Source organism: Pleurodeles waltl, chromosome 9 (genome assembly GCF_031143425.1).
Source record: "Pleurodeles waltl isolate 20211129_DDA chromosome 9, aPleWal1.hap1.20221129, whole genome shotgun sequence".
NCBI classification, from domain to species: Eukaryota; Metazoa; Chordata; class Amphibia; order Caudata; family Salamandridae; genus Pleurodeles; species Pleurodeles waltl.
The window spans coordinates 384,522,754-384,538,766 of NC_090448.1; the positions used below are offsets into that span (position 1 = coordinate 384,522,754).

The window sequence follows — 16,013 nt, forward strand, 5'->3', positions numbered from 1 at the left end:
ATATAAGTGGTATAGTAGGAGCTTTGCATGTCTCTTACTTCAGCCTAAGCTGCTTTGCCATAGCTACCTTCTATCAGCCTAAGCTGTTAGAAACACCTCTATTCTACTAATAAGGGATAACTGGACCTGGCACAAGGTGTAAGTACCTTTGGTACCCACTACAAGCCAGGCCAGCCTCCTACAGGCATAGAGTGCAGTAGAGTACAGTGTTACAGAGTACAGTATGTTGACGTACAGTGCAGTGGTGCACAGTACATTGGCATACAGTGCAGTGTTGCAGAGTGCAGTGGCATAGATCGTAGTGGTGCAGAATGGATTAGAGTGGCGTAGAGTAGATTGTTTCAAGGTGAAGTGAAGTGGTGTAGAGTGCAGTGGTGCACAGTAGAGTAGTGTGGGGTAGAGTGCACTGGTGTAGCGTAGAGTGGGGTAGAGTAGAGAGGCATTGAGTAAAGTGGCGCAGAGCGGAGTGGTGCAGAGCAGAGTGCAGAGATGCAGCGTGGAGTGGAGTGGCATAGTGTGGAGTAGTACAGAGTATAGTAGAGTGGTGCAGAGTCGTGGTGTGGTGCAGGGCAGAGTGGACTTGAGTAAGGTAGAGTATGCATGGTGTAGTAGAGCACTGCCATTACAGACAACACATCTTTAATCGAAATGATCATTACATTTGCACAGACATACAGTATTACTGATAAAAGTATACAGTGCACAAACAATAATCTGTGGAAATATCATCACCTAGAGTATTGATTTGTTTTTATTGCATTAAAATATTTAATTTCACCACATTCAGAATTACCACAAAATATACTTTGTTCGTGCTTTCCATAGTCTGAAATGTCTGCACAGTTTATTTACAGACATTTAAGTTATGTTTTGTGCTAGAAAAAAATAAGATCCTACAGCACACCCCGAGTATCTAGCATTATTATTACATAAATCCTTCTCACTTTGAAGTCTTAGAAAGAAAAGTAAACACCAAAATCCCTGGAAGACAGAGCCTGACATTTGAACTCTTTGAATGCACAGCAAATGTGACAAGATAGCAAGTTTTAAAGGCCTGTCTACGGAAATTCTGTACTTGTGGAAGAATACAGTAAAAAGGGTTTGGGCAGGGATAGGGACAAACTCAACTTGGACAGCTCAAAACAAATAAATCCAGCAAACAGGGCAGATGTGAGTTACAAACCACAAAGCCAATGGTAAGCAATGGGTGAAATGCATTCCCAGGGAACCTTTCCGACTGTCCCCAAGATGCTGTTAGCAAACCAGACAGCTGTGCTGTCTGGTAGGCTTTGACCTAAAACAGCCTCCCTTGCATTCCGCTGAAGGATACAATGAAACAGACAATTGAACAAGAAATAGCCCACCATCAAACATCACAAAAGGGAGGGTAGAAAGAGCTGCAAGGTGAGACAGGAAGTAAAAGTCTTGGCCCTATAAACACCAAACCATTGCCAAGAGGAATGGTGGAAGACCATTCCAGCCCTTACTTTCAACACAAGGTACAAAAGAAGAATATGAAAAAGACCATCAAAATCTTCACACCAAATAAAAAATGCAGGAGCAGGGCAAAGCAGGCCATGGGTGGAGACAGGAAGCAAAAATCATTCTTCCCAAAAGTATCATGACACGCAGCAAGGTAAATGGAGAAGGCAGGGCAAAGCCTCTGGGAACAATAGACAGCCCCATGATGAGCCCCGATCCCTTGGACAAAAAAAGTGGGGGCTGAATACCAGCATGGAACAAGGTGGGAAGCCCGAGTCCATTTGAACCCCAATCAAGGAACACAACCCAATCCGAACCCACAGCAGGGAGTTGGGTGAGAACATTCGGAAAATTAACACTAGCACCACACACCGCACCTCAAGCCTATCAAAGAGGCAAGACACTGAAAAATAAACAGTAAAAGTAGACAAGAAACACGACTCCCAATTCCCTACATCCAGTAGCACAGAAGAAACCCCAAATGCGGCCTTCATTCAAGCAAAAAGCTACAGTGGCTCTGACCTCCGCTCCAGTGAAGACAGCTCTAGTGCCATAAGTGGAGAAAGGACACCTCAGCTCCAAACCCAGACTGGAGTCAGGCAGTGGCAATCTGAATATTAGCAACAGTATCACACAATTAACAAGCCCAGCAGTGAGATTGGGGGCACACACATAGCTTAAACAAGATGGAGACAGCAACAGACAACACACCTCCCACAAGCACCTAGCCAAGGACAGAGCATAGGAGAAAGTGCAAACCCAGCCGGTACCCAGGACAAACTAGTAACTGTCTCCGAGACTTCAGGACATACTTAATTTGTCACACATTTCAGCTGCAGCGTTGTGCCTCTAAGCTTGGTCACGTGTAACCAAGTTAAGGAGTGTTGTAAACAATGTTCTATGTTCTGGCATGAGCTCTTGGATTATATGTGTGTCAGTTGTTCACTTGCTGGTATATGGAAACCGAGCTCAGGTCACTATTTCAATAAAAACTCTAGTCTCTACCAGTGACTGTTAGCACATACTCATTTTGATATTTAATAGTAAACACATTAATTAGTATTATAGTTCTGCCCTATAATTGCTTTTACCCAGTTGAATGATAGCCCACGTATCGCCCAGCAGTGAAAGTGTATTTCGACTGGTGAGATTGGAACTTGTGACCTGCTAGTAACAGACCACTGGTCGCAGTGACCTTTTAACACCCTGAGCTATTTATTAATCATATCCTAATATCTCATCGGTAGGAATGCACCTGGTTTAAGAGAAAGACGCCATTCTTGTTTTCGATTTTGAGTTTCAAGAATAGCCAGGCGGTTGTACATTAACAAGAATTTCCCTTTATGTTTAACATTTTTGCTCTTTCTGGATTTGGTACAAATAATGAATATTTTAGGCAAGTATAAAGTACATTATGCAAAGTTCCCAGTTGCGTGTGCACTACAACTACACATGTACACAGATTTCAGAGGTTTGTGTTTCCCTATGAGATCAGCTGCAGAGGGGTTTCAGCAGTCATGTTGCATTCAGGAGCTGAAAAATATGGAATTCATCAGTTATGCCTCATGGGGAGACATGACTGCACTTAGGTAGATTTAGGAGAACTGCCAAATAAGGGTGTACCTAAACCGCCACTAAAATATAACAGCAATTGGCTTAATCGCCCTGCCTCTGAAAACTCAAACTCGACAGCACGTGACATTCATGCAAGAGTAGAAACTGAAATCAACTGTAAACCTCTGCAGACGTCTTAAATAATAATCTGTATTAACTGTATTTTTAAAACTGTACCTTTTGTCAGTCTTACTGTGAAGGAGAAATACCAATCGTCGAGGAAGGAAAGGACTTTAACTAGGTCTATAGAACCTCCAGCATATGAAGCCCTTTTGAGAAGCAGGCATTTTTTCTAATGATTATTTTTAACTTGCAACTTTTGACAGATTGGGGCAAAGGGGGCATAACTGAAACTGACACCAGGCTGTTTGAAGAAAAGGCTGCTTTATTGAAAACATGTGCACCTAACAATCAACATTCCCTGGCCTTTGCCTCACAAAACTAACAACCTGACTAAACAAATCATAAAACTGTAGTGCACCTGCCACTCCTACCCTATGCCCTTTCCCTCGCCACTTTTAATATTGCTCTTCTGTCCTCTTCATTTTGTATTTTAGCGATTGTTCCCCTCGCCCCTTTTAATATTGCCCTCCTGTCCTCTTCATTTTGTATTTTAGTGATTGTTGTTGAGACCTCTCTTCCCACCTGATAGTCCTCTGTAACTGTAACGGTCATAACTTCCTGCCGAACACTTAAACAACCTTGCTCGACCAGGTGTAGTCCAGTGTACATTCTCCTTTCCCACCTGGGCTGCCGCTTTCAAGCCTAAAACTGCAAACCCTGCAAAGTTAACCTGACCCCGCTATGGACAACTATTTACAACATTCTCCCCCTTTGGAGCACCTGAAAACAAGAAGGCGTACCAAATCCTATAAAGAACTTGAACCCCACCCTAAAGACCAAGGGGTACGTGGGAGGGGGAAAAAACCTTCAGACGTGCCCTACCTGCAGCTCGCTCAAAATTATGGCAAGTGACACAAAATGGCTGGTTATATAACAGGAGGGCGGTAAGAAGCTCAATATAGCCCAAATGCAGTCCAAGCAGGCTAGGCCTGCTCCATTTCCCCAATAATCCCAGGGGTGGGGGAGACCTCCTCCGAGTTGGCTACCCCCCAAAACCTCAGTGTCAGCAGGAGCAGGTCCAGCTACAAGGCCCATTTCCTGCTTTCCACATGGGAGAGCCATTATTAGCCCCTCCTAGTGTTTGACAGTGCTCAGAAAAGTAGTATCTATTTTAAAAAAAAGAATGTCATGAGCCTAATGAGGCCGACATGCGTGGAGAGCTGCTGCAGGAGGGGCGTAAACAGTGTAACGTGAATTTGTATGTGACCTTGTGTGTGACCCTGCAAGAGTGTGAAAATGTGCTGTTAATGGCCAATTGAGCCTGAAACCACTGTAGTAAAAAAGAACAGTGTGATTGCAATGTCTAAAGTATGACCTCACAGGTCTTGAAGAGACACTAAATGTTGAAGCCATCTTTAACTTAAACTTGGTATTTAAAGGAAGGAAGGAAATGAAGATGCACACTATTTTCCCCTTTTGTCTGAAATGCTTCTCACATCTGTGGGCAGCAAAAGACCTTAGATACATTCAGACAAAAGGAAAAATAGTGTACATTGTGCTTCTGGTGTAAAACAACAACCCAGTGCACTTTGTCAATCAGAGAAGGAATGATTGAAGACCCCACAAAATGAAGGGCCACTGTGTCTGCCAGGCTCGGCTCTCTTTGGGATTGAGGGTCCAGGAGGACCTTGTCTTGAGCCAGAGCCAGACATCCTGCTTCAATCTCGATCTAGCTTGCAAGGACTCACCCACGCCTAACATGTCAGCACAGGAGTTTTAAGCCATTATGATATGTTGTCTGCTGCCCAGGTCGCCCAATTGTCAAGGGGGCCCTGATAAGGTGAACTTTCTATCTGACCTCTATTTGACTTTCTCTCTGGCTGCCGCTACCTTTGTATCTCTTTGCCCAGTGTCAACGTAAGAAGTGCTTTAAATGGGCAGGTACTTCCCAGTACTGAGTACCCGTACTTCTTTAATTTGGAAGGAAGAGTACCTGAATTTCTCTGCAAATCTACAATACATTTATTGGGAGCATACCGGCACTTCTCGTGAGCAAACCGGTACTCTGAAAATGGATATCTCAACTTCTATATTTCCATTTGAAATATTGAAATTAGGGATTTTTGGGGCCACTGGAAAAACATATTTCCACTTTTTGTGTGAGCCACTCTCTAAAAGCTTGTTTAGCAGGCATCACCGGGGCTTGAACAAGCAGAAAATGTGTAGTAATATTTAAAATTGTTCCGAACTATAGCCCGAAAAATATGTATTTCCCGGCACCCCAAAAATCCTTAAGCTGACACAGTAGTTCAGGTGCAAAAACCAAAGGTCGCCCTGAGTTTTTTCGCCCCAACAGACGCTTACACCGTCATGCGAGATCTCTAACTTGATTTAAATCCATCCGTTTTAGCATGATCCCAGATTGGCTACTCGGGCGCTTCGTAGTAAGTGCTGTATAATGTCAGTGACAATTACGTCCCTTGATCTCCTGCTTGCTCGGACACGGAACTCGTACCGGCCACTTCCCGAGTTTCCTCCTGTGGTAGTGCGCACACTGCTGTCAATGAGCACGTCCCTCGGACCAGTGTCTCCAGCTCCACGCTTGCGCTATGAACCCACCGGTCTACTTCCCCTGTTTCTTTTCTTCTTCCTGTAGCTTGTGCACACAAAGTGGGAGTTGAGTTATTGGCGTCTTTTGTCTTCGTACACTTCGGACAATGACCTGTAACCTGGAAAATACAAGCAGCCGAGAAATGTTCCGAGAGGATACAGATAAGGTGCGTGGCGACTTCGCAGTAGTTCTGGTCATTTCTGTCTCTGTGATAGAGTTTGAATACAGATGTGTTTTTGTTGCAAAATGCAAATTTTGCCCACTCTTATTTGTCCAACTTTCTTTTTCTACAGCGCCGAGAGACCGTATCTTGAGGTGAACGTGTGCAATAGGTTTTCAGTGGTAGTTATGAGAGTACTCGGAGTGCATTATTATCTAGGGGTATTAAGAGGATATACCCAAGCACATGCACTATCCGGGAGCAAAACATTTGAAAGACGTCGATGACATAGTTTGGACTCATTATGTTTAGGGGATCTATTAATTACATTTGTGTTTTAGCCGCAAGAACGCTAAATAAAATCAAACAAGTCTTAAAATAAGTGAAGCCTCCCAGTTATATACCAAGCAAGTCAAATGACCACCGATTTATTTAAACGTGTGGCCCAATTAGAAAATCAAAAGCGGTTAATAAAATGAAAAATAAAAAAACTATATAATAAACTACATTCCTCCTTTAGGGGTGTAGTTGTGGACTAATCTTCCTTCTCGTGGTCATACCCAATTAGAACAAATTCAGTTGACCGCCGTATCGCCGTGACTTCCTCTTGCCAGATAGTGTTCATCAAATAACTGATGGAAGCACCCTGCTCGTGTTAATAGCTGCGTGTACTCTTTTCGCTGTGTACCTGCCGCCAGCCGTCTCAAATGGCCCACTGGTGAAGAAACATCCTATTTTTCAGTTTACACAGACACCTGGGGTTTACCAAACATCGCATTATCACCCGTCCCCGCCACACAAATATCCCCTTTTTCAAAAATGTGTAGGTACATTTAGACTTTTTTCTTAGAATTGCCAATTGGCGTATGTAACATCTTCACCATGGGGGAAGCGCTGTGTGCGAGGAGAGGAGGGGCAGGAGCCCTTTAAATCATTATCGCGCTCCCGCCGTCGCGGGAAGCGCTGTGTGCGAGGAGAGGAGGGGCAGGAGCCCTTTAAATCATTATTGCGCTCTCGCCGTCGCGGGAAGCGCTGTGTGCGAGGAGAGGGGGGTCAGGAGCCCTTTAAATCATTATCGCGCTCCCGCCGTCGCAGGAGGCGCCCGGGCGAAGGGCGGGCCCGTCCTTGCCCGTCATTGCCAGGAAGAGGCAGGGCAGGGCCACCCCCCTGACATCCACCCAAAAGAAGTCTGGATCAGATAGCCAATGTACAGGGCTACCTAAAGGTACTGTGCCGGTGATCATTCTCTAAAATAAAAGAGGGTCTTCGGGAAGTGCGCTTTTGGTGTTGCTGTGAAGGAGTACTGATTTCTAATCTGAAGGACGCTCCCCCCCTCACGCAAGGACTGACATAGGCGGTTTACGCGCAAGGCGTAAGTCAGGCCTATAACTCTATAACTGCAGGGGACTTGGTGTGGTTAAAGGCTGTGACTGGACATTTGAACCAAGTAGGGTCTGACTATAATTTGGTTCTATTTTTTTCCCCAGTCAGGGGATCTGAGTTTGATTTATCCGCTAAAGTAATTTTACAGCACCCTATCTTGGACAAAGGGATTAGCCTGTCAAAATGGGAAAACGTAAGGGAGATAACGGGGGAAGGGAACCCACCCAGGAGGCCCCCCCACCCAGGCTAATAACAAGCTACCTAACATCTGTAATGGGTGCCATTGAGACAGAGATAGGGAGGGTAGAAGCTACCTTAGAGTCGTCTCTTGAGAAAGCAGGAAAGGCTGGGGGTGGGGGACGAAACCCGTCGGCAACACTGCTGCCGAGTAAGACTAAGAAAAGAAACCCCTGTGTAATAACAGAAATTGATTTAATCGATCTAATTACTCCTACAACTCCAGAGAGTCCACCCTAAAAAAAAAGCAGGCAAATAATCCCCCCCCAAACGGCAGTAACCCCCATACACCAAGTGGGACCTCCTGTAGATAGGGAAGGCTTTGGAGAGTCCTCATCAGGAACTAAGAAGACCAAGAGCAAATGTCCTTCTAAAACCCAAAAAATAAAACAAACTATAGGGAAACAACCAAAAGACAGTAAAAATCTGGATTCAATGAAAACTTGTTTTCTGCAAATTGAAGACCAACTTAGAGACATTAAAAAGTTATGCTCATCAGTTCTCGAGAGAGTGGCCGTTCTCGAGCAGAAAGTTGAATCTATAACGAATACAAAACCTGAACCACCGAAGGCAGAACCTCAGAACATTCATTCCATTCCTGACTATTTACCAGTTCCACCTACTCATCAGCATCAGAACTTTAGAATATCTCCTGCCCAGAACCCAACCCAAAAACCCCTGAATGTAGAGGCCTCACAACATTCTACAAACCCACAATATCAGTGGGGTACAAACAAACGGGAAGGCCGCCGGGGCCAGGAAACTACAAGTACTCAGGCAGCCTGCCCAAGGATACCTTTGGCATGTATCCCCTATGTTTTAATCTTGGAAAATGCCCCTATATTGGAAAGCACGCACCCCGAATCCCACATGTCTCTACTGAATAAAGTGACTCATTAGGTAGGAAAACACAGGGGAGGGCGGGTTGACTTCCATAGGGACATTTTAACTGTAAGAAGGGTACCTTGGGTTGGCTCATCCCCTAAAACATCACCTGGGGACTGTATTATAATAAACTTTAGGACCCCCTGGACCGTTAATGCTCTGTATCACCACCTCTCACCTTTGAGAACATCTGTAGGGCCTATAAGAGTCCAACGTTTGACTAAGTTTATCCCTTCGTTATCAAACCCATGCTATTCTGATTCAACCTACTCTGGGACTCAGAATCCCTGTAACCTTGGTCTCTCTAACCCCTCTGACACTGCTTTCACATTATCTAATAGGTATGAGACCCTGACCTCACTAGAGCAGTTAGATTGACAATCACTAACTGAGCCATCCTTGCAAGACCCCCCGGAGACAAACGTATTCTCACAGTCACCCTTAGAATCTAAAGGAGTCCCTGACATACGTGATATACAGGATATGACACCCCTAGGGATTATTTCATGGAATGTTGCAGGTCTAAAATCAAAAATTGGAAATCCTGATTGGATAGATTTAGTGATGGGAAACCTTATTATTTGTTGTCAGGAGACCTGGCTCACAGATTCACCACATATTAATGGCTATACCACATGTTATGTCCCTGCAACCAAGGTCCATGCAGGTAGAGCTAAGGGTGGTCTGGCTATCTTCTTATCTGTGGAGGCTGGAGGGACGGAAGCACGTGTTGTAGGTATATCGCCTTTTTTTCTGGCCCTATCTCTGAAACTAGAAGAACCATTCGATATACTACTGATCAACTATTATAACAACACCTTTGATAACTCAGACACTAGCGTGGTCAGTAGTCTGGAGACCCTAATACATAAGGTAACAGTATCCAGCAAAAAGGACACAAGAATATTCTGGGTTGGTGATTTTAATGCCCATCTCTGCGAGCCAGAATTCCTCGACTGTTGTGGACTCCTGGACGAGAATGACATTCCCATTCAACACTTCAAACATTCCCCGTATGGGAACGCCCTTAATTCTTTGATAACAGTAAACTCCCTTTCCTTTCCCACACCCGCTACCAGAGGGATACCAACATTCGTAAGGGGGGACACTTACTCCACTATTGATTATATTATTTATTCTAGAGAATTGTCCCCTATTACAGGACAATTCAGGGTTACCCCGACCTGTTTTAGTGATCATAATCCCTTATCCATCATGATTAACTTAGATCTGATAAATGATTCAAGAAGAGGGAAGCGACACCCTGCCATGATGCTCTCATCCCAAAAAGGGCTTACAATCAAATGGGGGAAGATAAACACCCAAAATATTTTTAGAGATGTATTTCTGAATAAATTGCCAGATGTTATGACATCCCTGGATGAAAATAAGGCCCCACACGAAATTATTCGTGCATTCTCCTCTCTGACAAATTATATGGCGGAGAAACTACAGCCTCAACGAGCTAATAAAGTTCATGGCCCAAGATGGTTTAACCACGCATGTACCTCATCTTTAAGCAAGCTAAAAAAAACAATCAATGCATCTCCCAAAGATTTACAAGCAATTAAGGTTGCCAGGAAAAACTATAAAGAAGTTCTTGCCAAAAGGAAAATTGAACTAAGTGAATCCGCGTGGGAGGAACTGATGGCTGCAAGCAAACTCAAAGATACAACTGCATTCTGCCGTGTGGTTAACTCTTCACTATTGAGCGATAACTATGAGACGCCCATGGACACTGTCATTCCAGCCAAGACCTGGGTGGACTATTTTAAACAAACTTTCGCCATAGAGACAAATACCCAATCAGAAATGCTAAATTCTCTAAAACCTGCAGGAAATGATCAGTTAAGTTTGGCTTTTAGTAATATTATAAGTGTGGATGATGTTAAACAAGCAATTCAAGATAGTCCATCTGAGAAAGCCCCGGGTCCAGACAGAATTCCTGCTGACTTATATAAAGCACTTCCAGACTTCTGGGGTCCACTGCTAACCAATGTCATGAGATTGGCTGTGGTAGGCCCTTTAGTAGACTCTTGGAAAGAAGCGATCATCGTCCCGATTTTCAAGAAGGAGATAGGGCAGACCCTCTGTGCTATCGCCCAATCTCTTTGCTGGACAGTTCAGTCAAAATTTTGGGTCGAGTAATCTTAATTAAGCTAGAAGAATGGGCGACTGATGCTCACTCCCTATCAGAGGTATAATTTGGCTTTCGCCCAGGGGTGGGCACAGTCGAACAAACTCTTAATTTGACACTTATAGTCCAGAAATACACTAAAGCCAAAAGGGGCTGTATACACTTAGCATTTATGGATCTCTCCTGCGCCTTTGATACAGTCAGCAGGGAGAAATTGTGGAAGGTAATGCTGGGTATGGGCGTGGATAAACACATAGTTATATTACTCAGTAAACTTCATGCCTGCACAGAGGCTCGGGTCCGTTACTCTCGGGAGGGTGGCCTGACAGAGAAATTCCCCTCACAAAAAGGGGTTAGACAGGGTTGTGTTCTTGCCCCTTTCCTCTTTCTCTTATATATAAATGGGCTGGAGAAATGTCTCTGTCAATCAGGGAAAGATTCTGCAGTTATTATTAACTCTCCAATCCCCGTACTTTTATATGCAGATGATGCAGTACTAATTTCAAGGACAGCGAATGGCCTCCAGATTTTATTGAATGCTTTTAATACCTTTATGAGGAACCTTGGTCTTAAAATTAACAGAACCAAGTCATTTGTTATGAAGTGCGGTCCTAAATTAGCAAAAACGAAAAAATTTACTTTAAATGGGCATGAGATACTTAAGGTCCCACATTTTACGTATCTGGGGGTCCCTATTGATGTAGATTTTAACTGGAAGTTTCTAGTTAATATACGCTCATTACAATTCCAAAAAAACATTGAAGCTGTTTTTAGGTTTGCAAGAAGACTTCGACATAAACCTGTTAAGGAAATGATGACTGTCTTCACTTCTAAATGCCTCTCTGTCGCGACATTCGGAGCAGGGGTCTGGGGGCTTGCAGAATGTACGGGACTCCAGATTATAGAAAATAAATTTCTAAGAAGGCTACTATCAGTCCCCCAATCTACACCAATAAAGTTCTGTCACAAAGAAGTAGGTTTAAGATACATATCTAGCTATATAAAACTCCAACCTCTTATACTGTGGATAAAAATCTGGACTAAGCCTGAAACGCTTTTATGTAGAAATGTGATACAGGACTGTCTCCTTCTGTCACGATCTCTAGATATACCCTGGCTCAGACATGTTTATCTTTCTTTCCTATCATTAGGATTAGGAGATTTCTTCCTTAAACCAGATACTTTAACAAGACAGGACATTAAGAAGGTTAAAGACATATTCTGGCAGAAAAATCAGGACATGGACCCAGCCTTTAGTTTTATGAGTCAACGGACAAGTTATGAGACACAACAACCTCAACCAAAGTTGTATTTAACCATCATTAATCATGAGCGACAAAGGTTTTTACTCACAAGACTACGCCTAAACACCTTACATTATCTGGTAGCATTCCCAGTTGCTGGAACCTGGTTTAAGATCCTGCCTCCTTGTCGCTGCGATGGAAAGACATCTCGAAGTACATTACACCTTATGCTTTTCTGCACTTTATACACTGCTCCAAGAAAAAGATTTTTACGTCTGCTATTTCAGTCTAACAGTATTAGAACTAGCCAACTTGCTTACTCCCACTTACATGATTTGGGAAATATGGACATAATCCAGGCTGTGCTAAATTTTATACATGCTGCTTTTGGTGTTCGGAAAATGTGTTAACAATGCTTTTAGAAATTTTTATGACTGTGAAATCTGTATGTTATTTATTTATTTTATGTCTTTTATGGTCTTTTTGCACCGAATGAAGTAAACCAAAGAAAAAGAACATCTTCACCATATCGCTTGGGCTGTATTAAGTCATATAACGTTAGGTTTGTCCCACCCTGCTTGCCAGTGATAGCATTTTTGGTACTCGCCAGAAGTAAGACATTGTCTAAGGTTATGTGATAGTTGGCCCTGAAAGCGATACAAGACTCCAAGATGGCGCTGGAAGATAAAATTAGGGAGTCAATGTACACCAGGATCTGTGCAAATTGGCGGAGCAATCAAATGACAATCCTAGTGATAAAATGAGAAACGGCGAAAAAATTAATTTTGACATCAAATAATATAGACAAAGATACATTTTAACATGATATAGAAAGAATAGTACAAAGATGTACGTTCTTTCTCCTATCAATAGTTCTACAAACATCCTATATCATTATTCACACTTCCATAGGATGGTTGACAAGGAACATGAAACAATAGGACTGCCATCAACGTTTCAACCCTATGTTTATGTTTTACTATTTAGACATCATGGTGGGTCTTCATCAGGTTTAGAAGGCTTAGACAGCCTAAATGATGGATGATTCTAGCAAAAACGAACTCATCAGGCCCGGATGGAGTCCATCACACTCACACCCATTCATGCACACATGCATTCCACACGCAACACCTGCATGCATGCACACAATCACACACACACACACACACATATATAGCACCCCCCTCCCCTGTCGGAGCACCACACTTACCTGCTTGCAGGGGGTCCTCCGGCAGGAGAAGGTACACTGCGCTGCTGCCAGCAGCAGCGTCCGCCAGCAGAACACCGCCAGGCCGTATCATGTGTCATGATACAGTCTGCGGCGGTCTACTGGTGTGGCGCTGCTGCTGGCAGCAGCGCCACCTTACCGCCAACTGCCGCCATGACTGTAGCTGGAATTCTGCCAGCCGGAATTCCGGCTACGGTCATAATATGGCAGACGGTAGGTATTGTATTGTATTGTAATCGTATTTATATAGCGCTTACTACCCCTGACGAGGCGTCGAAGCGCTTTTCGATGAGTAGCACGCTACTCCAGAACCCAACAAGAATTAGTGATGGATTAGTATTGTTAAATAATGAGTAAAGTTTTAGTATTACTATGAGTTAGTTTGAGCCACGGATATGAGAGTTTGTTAGTTAGATTGACTGGAGTAATGGAGAGGTGGAGGAGGAAAGAAATCCAGAAGTGTTAATTGGGAGTATATCCTTCATTTGCTCAACCCAAAGGCTTGGGATGAGTAAAGGGGGGCGGAGGGGGAAGAGTATGTGGAAGGGTTAGGGAGAGCATAGTAGCAGGGTGAGATGAATGCAGGAGAATTTAGTAGGGTTGTTTGGGAGGCCACAGAGGTAGAGTGAGGTTTGGTGAGTTAGATGTGGAGGTGGAGGGAAGAGCTTAGGCAGAGATATTTAGGAGATGAAAGTGGTAGAAGGGATTTGGGATGAGTCAGAGTGAGAATGGAGGATAGTTTGATAGAGACATGACATAAGAGTGATGAGTAGATAAGTGTGATGAGATGAGAGCAGGAATTCATAGATATCTAGTATAACAACCCAACCAGGAGCCATGCAATGATCCATGAACATGCCAAGCACAGAAACAACATATACACATACATTAACATATACACACATATATATATATATATATATATATATATATATACATATACACACACATATATGGACATACAATACATAATTAGAATCATTGGTAAAAAAATACTTAGTCAGGTTTAAAGAGTGTGTGTGTATTTTATTGTTATGACATAGTAGCAATACATATTTTCTAAAGAAACTATAGATAAATAGAAATATATATATAATCTGAAAAAAACATATTTATCCACATAGGCATATGCAGTTCATAGTTGTTTGAAAAAGGTGGTTATGAAGGAAAGAGCCAATTCTTGAGTAGTTTTCTGAAGACAAGAAAGTTATCTGTGGCTCTTATAGTTGGGGGTAATGAATTCCATAGTTTGGCTGCTTGGACGGAGAAGGATATACCACCTATAGTCTTTTTCTTGTATGGTGGTGTTCTAAGGCGGGGTGCCAATGTTGAGCGGAGGGTTCTTTGTTGGATGTATTTGGTAATTTTCTTTCTGATAAAAAGCGGTCCTGTTCCATGTATAGCTTTGTGGGTGATACAAAGCAGTTTGAAAGTGCATCTTCTGGCAACGGGTAACCAGTGTAGTGCTCTCAAGGCAGGGGAGATGTGGGCTTGCGGCTTTATATGTAGTAGTACCCTGGCTGCGGAATTCTGGATACGTTGTAGTTTTTTCATAACAGATAGAGATGATCCATGGTAGAGGTTACTGGCATAATCCAGTTTGGATAGTACAAGCGAGATAGTAGCTTGCACCTTGTGTGGAAATCCGAGGTGGGGGAAGATGCGTCGTAAAGTCTTCAGGGATGTGGAATTCCTAGGTGGGGGAAGATGCGTCGTAAAGTACTCAGGGATGTGGAATTCCTAGGTGGGGGAAGATGCGTCGTAAGGTGATGAAGCTTGTGCGTGCTAATTTGTCTACTTGGGCATTCATAGTTAACTTGGAATCCATGGTGATTCCTAGGTTTTTAACTTCCTTGGATAATTGAGGAGGTGGTCCTAGATCGTCAGGCCAGACGCACAGAGGGTCATAATTTTTCCAGTCACCACAAATGAGTATTTCTCTTCTGGAGGTATTTAGTTTGAGATGGCTCCAGGTCATCCACTGATCAACGGCTCTGAGGCAACTAAAGATTTGGGAGTTTTCAATGTTTTTGGGGCCTTCTAATTTAAGTAGTATTTGTGTGTCATCTGCATAGTTGTAGCATGTCAGATGGAAATCATTGATCAGTTCTGGTAAAGATATCATGTAGATGTTGAAAAGCAAAGGTGAGATGATTGACCCTTGGGGGACCCCTGCTTTTGTGAGGTAGGGTTCGGACGAGAAGGGGGGCGAGTGGATGATATTCGCTCTTTTTTGAAGATAGGAAGTAATCCAGTCGAGAGCAATCCCTTGTATGCTGGCTTCGTGGACTCTTTGAGTTAGGGTGTCATGGTCAACCGTATCAAAGGCAGCTGAGAGGTCCAAGAGAAGTAGTGCAGCAAGGTAGCCGCGGCGACGGTGTTTTGGCAGCCATCGCCGCGGCGGTAGGCAGTCATTACCGCCATGTCTCCATGAGGGCCTATATTTGTCGGTGTGTGTTGTTTACTTGGGTGAAGGGTTTTTGGGAGGTGTTGAATTATGGTCAATATAGGCCCACACTCTCCCAGCTTTTGAAGAACATATATTGATCTTCGTATGTAGGCGTGACATAAGTACTGGGAAGTGTCCCCCATTTGGGGCATGTATGTTTGTGATGGATTGCAAAAACCTAATTAGGCTTAATGGAATATGTTATTTTCGTGCCATTACAAAACCGTTCTGGGTGAGTTCTGCACTGTTTCTAAACTGTTATGTTGTTTAACATGTACATGCTCTGAATAAAGCCAATAAACAGATTTATTTAAAAAAAAAATACTTCACAAGGAGGGGACATAGATTCTTTTTGGTTGGGGGTTGAGGGATGACTTTCAGGCTTGGTTTTGGTCTTTTTATGGCTGTAACAGTTTGAAGCTAATTGTTTAATACTTTTTCTTGTGAACAGTGACTGTCAACGTATGTTGTTGTATTCTAAAATGCCCTAAAACTAGATTTTAAATAATAAAAACTGTGT

General features: G+C 43.2%; 1 protein-coding gene across 2 annotated transcripts in view; it reads left to right on the top strand.

The window, feature by feature from the left end:
* Positions 1-5,779: 5,779 nt before the first annotated feature.
* Positions 5,780-16,013, top strand: part of LOC138259343 (zinc finger protein 701-like) — an 82,670-nt gene continuing 72,436 nt past the window's right edge. For both annotated transcript variants that reach the window (XM_069206995.1, XM_069206996.1), the window contains exon 1: positions 5,780-5,936. In XM_069206995.1, coding sequence (XP_069063096.1) covers positions 5,877-5,936 — 60 coding nt within the window. In that variant the 5' untranslated portion in view covers positions 5,780-5,876. The remainder of the gene's footprint in view (positions 5,937-16,013) is intronic.